Source organism: Buceros rhinoceros, unplaced genomic scaffold (assembly GCF_000710305.1).
Source record: "Buceros rhinoceros silvestris isolate BGI_N320 unplaced genomic scaffold, ASM71030v1 scaffold27602, whole genome shotgun sequence".
NCBI lineage: Eukaryota > Metazoa > Chordata > Aves > Bucerotiformes > Bucerotidae > Buceros > Buceros rhinoceros.
The window spans coordinates 2547-13034 of record NW_010401069.1 but is presented as its reverse complement, the minus strand read 5'-3'; the positions used below and the strand labels follow the sequence as shown (position 1 = coordinate 13034).

General features: G+C 37.0%; 1 protein-coding gene across 1 annotated transcript in view; it reads right to left on the bottom strand.

The window, feature by feature from the left end:
- TBK1 (TANK-binding kinase 1) overlaps positions 1–9317 on the bottom strand; it is a 20496-nt gene extending 11179 nt beyond the window's left edge. The window contains exons 1-7 of the mRNA XM_010132157.1: positions 9206–9317; positions 7282–7422; positions 6362–6491; positions 5578–5759; positions 4596–4756; positions 2545–2655; positions 884–1063 (exon numbers count right to left, since the gene is read on the bottom strand). Coding sequence (XP_010130459.1) covers positions 884–1063; positions 2545–2655; positions 4596–4756; positions 5578–5759; positions 6362–6491; positions 7282–7422; positions 9206–9292 — 992 coding nt within the window. The 5' untranslated portion in view covers positions 9293–9317. The remainder of the gene's footprint in view (positions 1–883; positions 1064–2544; positions 2656–4595; positions 4757–5577; positions 5760–6361; positions 6492–7281; positions 7423–9205) is intronic.
- Between the last annotated feature and the right edge of the window lie 1171 nt (positions 9318–10488).

The following is a 10488-nucleotide window of genomic DNA, read 5'->3' as shown; positions in this document are numbered from 1 at the left end:
CCCCTCCCCCCAAAACCCCCACCAAACCCACCAACAACCAAAACATCTCACAAACAAGAAAAACCTTAAGCATACTAACAGGAAGGACCAGTTTGCTTCCTGTACAGCACTAGTACACTGTCACTTCTTTGTACTACAGCTAGTATATAAATAATCACAAAACTAAATAATAATAAAATAAATCATAAAAAAAGTACAAATTGCAGTTTGAGCTACAAGCAAGTTTTCTCTGCAAAAGTAGTATTTGGGCTCTCTCAAAATACAAATGACAGAATAGAAAAGAAAAACTGGAAAAAGGCTAGAATTGTATTTACACATTGATGAAACAACAGTACTCACATATCAGAGAGTAACACATGCTCTGTATTATCTGTAATACGGCAGAAAAAAGGCACGTATTTTTGTACCAAACTGTAAACCAGACTTTACAGCTTTTAGCATCAGCACTTAATGATGTGAAGCCCTCTGAGAGTTTTATGTCAGACACAGATGATGTGCACAGTTTGTATCCTTGAGGACAAGATAAGAAAAGTGAGACTTGAACAGTCTCTGGAAAACTACTTTGTAAAGAAGTAACATATACAAATGTGGAATGAGATGGTATCCACTAAGAACACAGACATATCGTAAAAAGTCAAGGATTAAGTCTGCGTTCAGTCACTCAGTAAGAGCACGTTTAAGATCAGTTGATTTGACCTTCAATTATATTATTTTTATTTTTGGTCAACATGCTTCTATGCACTGTAACTACACAGGAGGATTATGAGCTTTCGCTTTCTCAGATAAACAATCAAGGAAAGGCTACTGAATTTGTACCACTGGTGATCTGAGTTTGCCTGTGTAAGAGCAAAGTAATGAAAATACAGAGAGAGAGAACACTTACGTATTATAGCTGTGAATATAAACTTTGTGTAAGGTCATCTGCTGTAGCGAAAAGATGTGGATTATTATTCGGTGTAGTACGTCACTTGTTTCTGCAAAGAACTGGTCAAATCCCCAGCATTTTTCCTGGTCTGCTTCAAGAATATTTGCAAGGACAGGTGTGAGCAGTACTTGCAGACCCCTAGAGGACACCAGAAAGAGACAAGATGACTTGGATCTACTAGGATCTTTTTGCCTTGTAACCAACTGCAATACTTTGTTAGACTTATCACCTGAATGCAAATCCAGTGCCCCTTGAAGAATACTCCAATGCTTTTTTCCTTCCTCTACTGAACAATAAAATGTCAATGGTAATGTACATTGTTTTTCAATAATACACATACTTTATCTCTTTCCTTTTTAGGCTCCACTATCAAATATTTTTTTCCTTGATACTTAACAAATCTCACAGGCATTGGCAAAATGCATACAGTTTAAAAAGTCTATCTTGTAGAGCTAAGGTCACCTTCTAACACTGCTGGGCAGTAGTCGTTTACCCAGCTCACCCCACACGCTTAGCAGAGTTTATCACTTTGGAGGAAGTTACTGCCATTTATGGTTTGCTGGCTGAGCTGCTTGTGTAAGGGCACTATGTTGCTTTCAATCAAAATCAGCTGCGTTAGCAAAGACTCATTATTTGAATTGCCAACACTAAAAGATTTCATCCTGATTGAGACAGGGCTAAATAAGTACTCCACACATGCAGCTCAACTGCTGCAAAGAAATACGCGCAACTATTGCCTTACAGTCATTACTATCCTAGGAGAATGGACAGCTTAAATTTCCTGCATTTCTACTTTGAGAATCTGAATTACAAGGAACTTTATTAAGAACAACTTCTTCAAAATTTTAACATTAGGTACCTGTCAGACGTGAATCCAGTGGTAAGACTGGTAACATTTCAAAGTAAGCTCCAGTGGCTTACAAGCACGCTGACAGCCCCATCAGAGGTCAGTGGGTGCTGTGCTCAAACTCACTTCTGTACTAAATTTACAACAGTAAATACTGTTTAAGTGCTACTTGAAAATATTAGATTATTAAATGGATGCTTAATGGAAAAATCTGCTTCCTTTACTATTTCTAGCACTACAATTATATGGAATAAGCAGAAGAAACAACTGAGCAGAAAAATGAAAAAATATATATAAATTGCAAGCTCTGCATACTATGAACTAATGAAGAGATATAAGCCAGACTTGTAGTCTGCATCCCTGATGGATCCATGTTTCATTTTCAGAAAAGTTTGTTTCTAAAGTCTGTTTACAGAACAATTTATTTCTCCTTGAAAGATTGGTAACTTTAAAGTGCTGAAGAAGTCTCAGGAAAATAAATAGGTAAATGGGTTATAGGAGGTGGTTTAAGATCCTATTGAAATTAGATCTTTGATGGTCTTCTTACAGAGTATTCTGACATATGGAGCAAAAATACAATGATAAAAAAATTAAAAGATACTATGAGAATATGTTAAATTATGCTGATATGAATTTTTTTCTGGCAAAAATTCAAGTCTCTGAACTGTATTTTCTTACAATTTCCTTCCTACTGTGACCCAATCCTGAGGGAATAACTTGAAAGGCCCAATCAAAGCATCATTGAAACATTTTGTGACAAGTTCAAACTTACTTTGAAAGACTACAAGAAACAGGCATCTCCCAACTCCACTCAATTGGTCCATTCTCTGCTTTCTGTATTCCAGAAATAGCACCCGAAGGCTTTCCAGTTATTATTTTATACCTGCAATAGATTTTAAAAATAAAGACTTGAACTACTATCTCTTAGACATATGTACATCTAGTAACCAATCCTCAAAAGGGTATCAATAATATAAATCTAAAACAACAGCGCAGCCTAAATTTATGGGCCTAATTATTTGCAATAATTAGGAAGCTTCGCTTAGAAGCTGACAGAGAGTGGTGCTAAAACAGTAAACAAGGAAAAGGAAACACTTCAGGCTATACTGGAAAAGCAACTTTGTCTACCTTGGGTTTGGGAAAAAATTAGGGGAGATTTCAGGCATCACTAAAGGAAGCTGAAGTTTTTTCACAAACATTAATTAAAGTCAGATTTTCAAGGCAGTTCAATTTAGGCGTTTACATGATTAACTTCTATCATGTTCCATGGCAAGGGATGACATTCAGCCACCACCAAGTCACTTGCGGATAGAGAGAAAACAGGAGGTGGGCTTTGAGAAATTACTTTAACTTGAAAGCATCTAGCAATTTGGATACCATTTGACATTCTCTAACTTTGTACTGAACAGGTTAGTATCTCTGAAATTCTCATGGAATGAATCGGGAGCAATAGGCTTTTTTGCAAAAGAAAACTTCAGTTGCGCTTTGTCTTTTTGGAGGATGAGGTACGTAGAAAATGTATGTTCCTTGCTTATCTCCCAAGCAGATACAGCAATAAACATGCCTGGGAACAATCACAGCATGGCAGTTCCTTAAAATAAGAAAATGGGGGTGAGCTTTGCAAGGAGTACCAGAACAGAGATATGATTGGCCTATCAGAGTACCCAAGTACCACCTTGCTTTACTTTTAAATGCAACAGACAGAACAACAACAAAACGGAACTAGACTAAGACAAAGCGGGAATCAATTCCAACTAGCACATCATAGACACAACTTCTACTTCCCATTCAGGAGCTACCCCCTTCAGCCACAGTCCAGAACTGTCTCATGGGTAGTGCATGCATCTCAAGACTGCATGGGAAGACAATTATTTAAAGGAGAACAAAAATCTGCAGCACTGAAAACCCATTTCAGAATACTGTAATTCTGCTTGAATATCTGTTACATACACCACGCTGCAACAGACCAGCCTAGTGCCACGGTGAAATAAAGATGTATGGAAGAACATCAGTATTTCGGGGGAGCTCTGATGCTTAACTCAGGTCTTTACGTGCCACACAGTAAAATCCTTGCTGAAGCAGAATGTTTGTCCTGGGTTTGGCTGGGATTGAGTTAATTTTCTCCACAGTAGCTCATATGGTGCTGTGTTCTGGATTTGTGATCAAAACAGTGTTGATAACACAGGGATGTTGTAGCCATTGCTAAATGGTGCTCACACAGGATCAAGGCTTTTCTACTTCTCACACTGACCCACCACTGAGTAGGTTGTGGGCAGGCAAGAAGCTGGAAGGGGACACAGCCAGGACACCTGACCTCAAGGGATATTCCGTACCATATGGCATCGTGCTCAGCAATAAAAGCTGGAGGGGCAGAGGTGGGGAAGGGGGGTGTGGAATTCACCAGGACAGCACTCGGCCAAGGACTGACTGAGCACCAGTTGGCTGATGGTGAGCAATTCTTCTTTTTTTTTTCATTATTTGTTTTTCTAGGTCTTGTTCTCCTCTGGGTTTAGCGGTGGAGAGGTTTTTGAGGGTGTTCTGGTTTTGGTTTTGTTTGTTTAACTTATTAAACTGTTTTTATTTCAACCCACGAGTTTTCGCAGTTTTACTGTTACAATTCTCTTCCTCATCCCACTGTGGGGGCTGTGTGGTGCTCAGCTGCCTACTGGGATTAAACCACAACAAAGATAAAGAATACTTTTCCTTAAATATTTTCACTATTTAAATGTTTTCTACGTGTGTGTAGGATTTCTTGATAAAAAACATTTCATGGACTGACTCAATTTATGAACAGATAAAGAGTTCTCCTTCTAAATTACCTACATCACTTCCTTGTTCCTACGAGGTCCTTCAAAAGGTCGGAAAGGCAAACTCCCTGTTGCAGCATGGTAAAAGGTCACACCTATGCTCCACAGATCAACTGTTGCTCCATACTTTTTCTGATGCTCTTTCCTCAAAACTGCTCGTTCATACATATCAGGATGCTAAAGAGAAAAAAAAAACAGGAAAAAAAGAAGTTAGAATCAATTTAAGAATCATATAAAGAACAAAAACCCAATCTATTATTTCACAGTAAGATAATTTGTCATTCTAAACTATCAGTTATTTAAGCAAAAAGCAAAGACAGTCTGTATCATGGAATTTGCTTCAGTTATTCTGACAGAGTATCACAAAAGTGTTCCTAAGTACGATAGCCACTGTTACTAAAAGCGTGCAAAAAATATTTTAAAATTTAGCTAAAGATTGACCACTAGAATAAAATGCTGCTAAAGAAGAGAAGAAAGCCAATACTCCTCCAGATGATTTTGAAACAACAGAAAATAAACTGGAAAAAAATCCATAGCAAAGGAGAGTATCAGTTACGTGTGGGAAAACATGGCAGGAAGAAGATAATGCCCAAGATGCTTGTACTGATGTTTCTCTGCCTGCCTCTCTTTGGTTAATTAAGACGTCAAGTGAATCTTAACTACACCTAACATCATCCAAGTAGCTCATACAGAAACTGAAAAACATCTACAGAGATAAAAGCAAAGACATTCATAACTAAAATACTGATCTTCTTCCTTTCACACAAGGCAGCAGTGGAAGTTGGACCTGGAAATTATTTAAAGGCTCCTGTGCTCAGATCAGCAGAAGAACTGGCATGACCCAAGGTGCGAAAGGTGGAAAGTTATAAACACAATTATAATATGAAGGTTTAAATACTAATTTCCAACAGTCCGACCTTCATCTGTTCAACTCTATTCACAAAGGGCCTTGGGCTTCAAACATTTCTTCAACAGAAACTGAAATCATATGGGCTTACTAAATACTCTTCTGTGCCATAGAGAGAAACAAATTGTTCATCATCTTCAAGTTCTCTTGCAGCACCAAAGTCTGTAAGTTTGTAAACGGACTGACCATCTTCACCTATAACGCGCATTATATTGCCTGGTTTGATGTCACGGTGCACTATTCCATTTTCCCGGAGATGATTCATCCCAGCCACTTCAGAAAAAAAAAAAAATACACAGAATTTATGTATGCTTCTTGACACAGACTGCACAAGCACTGAATTGTAACTGAGGTTTGGAAAACATATGTGTTTACTTTCTTATTGGGAAATGGGAAAGAGAAGGGACACTCAATTAACAAAAAGACCAGGACCAAAGAATATTCTAAGTATTTTTGCTTTTTTTTTTCTTTCAAATGGCCAAATTATATTATTTATTGCTCTCAGCAACACCTTTCCCATAAAGTAATGGAGGAAAATTTTATAACAGGCAGACACAGGTAAACCTCATGATTTTTGTAATTTACTCTTCTTAAATTAATTATCACTAGGAATCAGTCCAACATGGGACAAATAATCTTGAAACTAACAAACAAAAAAGAACTACAGCAATGCTTTAAACAGAAATGGCTTCTTAATGCAGCTATCTATACCAATATGGACATGAATAAAAGACATGACTCCATACGACCATATTCATTTGTTCAATTAGTTGACAGTCATTCAAATTTCTTGTCTCTTGCTGTTTCAAGATAAATAAAACAAGCATGACTTCATTTCCGTCAACAAATTAGTCTAAAGAGCAAAGTCTACATACCCACGTCTCTCAAAACAATTAAGAACTCAGACTCTCGCAAACCAAAGGCATTAGACGGCTCCTCTAAAACTGTATATAAACTCCCACATGGACAAAATTCCATAACTAGTACTTTGTGTCTAGTTGTTGTCTGGAAAAAAAATTTTAAAACATAAGCCTGTGACTATGGTGAAAACAATGTCAGAAATTACATACAACCACAGGATCTTATTTTTTAAAAAAAAGACAAATAAAATCTGTAACTAGATCATAAATCTTATTATGATGATCTTCCCAAAAGAAGCATGAGTGAATTTTTATATTGTTCCATGTATTCTAACTTGGAAGGGGAGAGTGGGAAGTTAAGAAAGCCTCGAGTTCTAGGCACTTAGGGAGTTGACCACAGTACTGATAGATGGACAAATGAGAAACTACAGCACAGAAGAGCAGAGAGCAGCAGTTGTCCTTCTTCCCTTTTTATTAATCTCAGCATCTGGGTCATTCCAACTGTTCCATCTTAGTTTCAGCATAACATACAGTTCTACATGTCCTGTGTCATTATTTTAGTCAGTGGCAAAGCAAAAACATTAAATAGTCAGGATTTCTGAAACACCTCCAACTGTCAGTCTGTATTAAATATCCATACACGTATAGAGGTTAAAAATCCTAATTCAAGATAAAACTTAGGACAGTGACTTCTTGAAAAGTCTTTGAAGAATCACAACCTGTGCCTAAACACTGAGAGCAAGTATATTCTTTCAATAACAACAAAGAAAGAAAACCAAAAAACAGTGGTGGTTGGGTCGGAGTATTTATATCATCGTGTATATTACCATTCTTTAAAAATGTAATTTCATCCTCTATAGTCAGGGATAAAGCAAAAAGACAGTTACTGTGGTTGCTGCCATGCATCTTAGACCACAACTACAACAATTCATTACCTCTTCTTCGATGGCAAACAGTTTGACAATGTTCTTATGATTTAGTTTCTTCAATACTTCAAATTCTCGCATCTGAACATCCACAGGACGAAGGAAACTTATACTGTTAAATACTTTGACAGCATATAAATCCCCAGTTTTCTGTTCAAAACAAACAAATTACTAATCAAACAGAAGCATATGATTGCAGGTGTACATATACCCATTATCCAAACATTTTGATATCTTCTATTGTGCATACAGGCACACACAGATTAGAAACAGTTCCAAATTGTATTTTGTGTTAAGGGGGAAATTAAGATGCTACTAAAAAATTACAAATATATTGGTTTAGTTTAATATAGATTAGAAGCAAATAGACTAGCAGAATGAAAACTTTGTGTCAGCCCACAAAATCTAAGTGCTTTTAAAAAAAAAGAATACTTAGCATAAAAAAGGCTACACATTTAAGTATGACCCATAAACTTAGCTGAAAAATAATTTTTCAGTACGAGGTAAGCTACTTGCACAAATCAGTAAGAGACATGCACACACTAAAGTTGAGAACCCTGGCTTGCTTAGGAGACAGCTTCTGGAAGCTGAAAATTGCTCTCTTTTTTTAAAGTATTTTGTTTTTTCAAAGAAGGCAGTCTGCAGTGTCCAGCACTACTTACCACTCATGCAAAATCCTGAAGCGCTTCAAACCCACATAGTGACAGGAGTGGTGCTTAATCAGAGACTTGAGTTCTCAAGTGGAACTCAGCCCCAGCACTCTCAGGCACCCACAGCACCAGGTGAAAGTGTAACTTTTGTCCCTCTTAAGGCAAAGTACCTCCCTGCACCCTCTCTAGGAACAACCTTACATTAGCAGTCTTGCACGTAATAGGCTCTAAGGATAAAGGCTTCCTGTGCTTAGACTAGGTGTGTAGTGCAGCACACCTAGATGCACTACTGGTACCCAGGTAAAAGTTTTCTCCCGCTGACAACAAGCAGCAGGTCATGCACTTAGACAAGCAAGGGCGATGAGAGGTGCAACCACAGAAACCGTAAGCTTTACAGAGGAATCATTCTGTGTTGAAATTCATTCACCCAGAAGAGCACATTAACTGCTAAATTACTGCTTAGTGCTGCTTCACAGTTAAATGTGGAACACAGAAAACACCGTAGCTTACATTTAACTTCATACAGACTTCATAGAAATTGTCATTAATATAAGCAAACATTTCTTTCACCGCTAGGCTTATCTTCATTGTGTGAGACATAGCATGAAATTCATTGGAATAGAAAGACCTACAGAAGTAAGGTCATTTTAGCCCCTCACTCAGGTTACACATATGCATCAGTACATCATTTACATGGTAAAACTGCTCAAAGACATACTATTCTGTACTTACTACTCAAAGCATGTCACCAAGAAGATGGTGTCCTAGACGTGCATGAAGCATTATCGTACAGACAAAGAATAACAGCAACTTCATCCAATAGAATAACACATTAAGAATATTTCGTTTAGGGTACAAAATCAGAAAAATCACAACAAAAAGGTTTTAAAAGAATAGAAAAAAGATAATCTTATGAAAAGATAATTTAACAAAGACAAAAATAACATATCAGATAGTAAAAACTGGTAAGACTTTTACTCCTACTTAAATTCTTAAGCAAAGGGTTTTTTTTCCATAAAACTGAAGAATGGAGGAATGAAAAATTAGTAACAGTTAATATTTTACAAGGACAAATGACACAAGACTAAAAACAAATAGTCAGAAATAACTGTATAAAACTCTAATTCGATCAATGTTTATTAAAAACTAAAAACTAAGTATGAATAGTTAGAAAAATATATTTACTTTAGACCTAAATTTTTCAATTTTTTCTTCATTTCATGATGCTACTCACATATGAAAAAAATTTCAGATTTACATCAGATCAGTAATTCTTCACAAACCTTATGCCGTCCCCGGAAAACATTCGCAGTAGCTCCCTGCCCTAAAATGTCAGATAATAGCCAGAGGTAATTTGAAGTGCTCTGCATCTTTGCTCTTTGATTAGACAGTTTTCCTTTTCACCTTAAAAACAAAAGGTTACATACATTACATTATTTTAAATAGAAGGGAAAAAAAAAAACCAACCACAACTCCAAAGACATACAGAAATAATTAAGACCAACCAAGTAGAGGAATAAGAAATGAAATAAAAACAAGCTCAGCAATCAAAAACCATAGACACAACACGAGTTCTCTGCACTGGAGATCTTTACTCCCCAAACTTTGAAAAATCAACTGGAAAAGTGAAAGCTTTATAATACCTCTTCCATTGTCTATAGGTGTTTAAATGATACAGTAACAAAAACTACAGGAAAGAGTCAAGGTCTTCTGAAAATAAGCAAGACGTGTAATTGAATTCCAGTATTTGGTATCTAAGCCGCAGAACAGACATTAGAGCTGATGGCAGATACGTATACAGGTCTTTTAGATCACTTTGGCTCTGGAAGTTGTAATTCAGTACAACTGTAAAGTCACTGGACTAACTACGTACAAAAAGCTTTTTTTACATAAGCTGGATAAAAGTCTACTAGTAAGACATGTATTTTCAGCTACTTGCTAGGACCACCAATTTCTAGAAGAAATTAAGGGACATTACTTTCATTTCTAAAATTTCACATTTGGTATGTCACACGATTTCTAGAAAGTAAGCCTGGCTTGCCTACCCATCCTGGAATGTAAACTGTCAGATATGCAGGTCTTCACAGATTCAAAAGAAAGAGGAAAAATCAAGTCTAAATTAAAACATTTAAAAAACCCATTAGAACTGGCAGGTTTCCCCCCATGCCAAAACAGCATGAGCTGCAGATGAATATCTTTACCTTTTTGATTTAATTAAAGCATTGATGTTGCCATTAAATCTAGCAAAAGGCTCCAAGATCAAATATGTAGTTTCTTAGATCTAAAGAATCTTAAGAGCAAAACAGCCACTGGACAAGGCAGAGGTCCTACAGCAGCAGCCTTTCCTCACACAGCCTTGCAGGTGACCCTGCATCTGCCTGCGCTGACAAGAAACAACTAACTAATACTCAAGAGAAAGAAAATAAGCCTTTCCTGTAACCACTGGAGGAAGCAGCATGACTGAGTTTCCTGTGCATGTTGATTACAAGAAGGTGGCTGGCACTTTTTGAGAGCTCCCTGGGGCACAAGGTAACACCACCAGAAGCCTCACAGTACGCACCCCAGG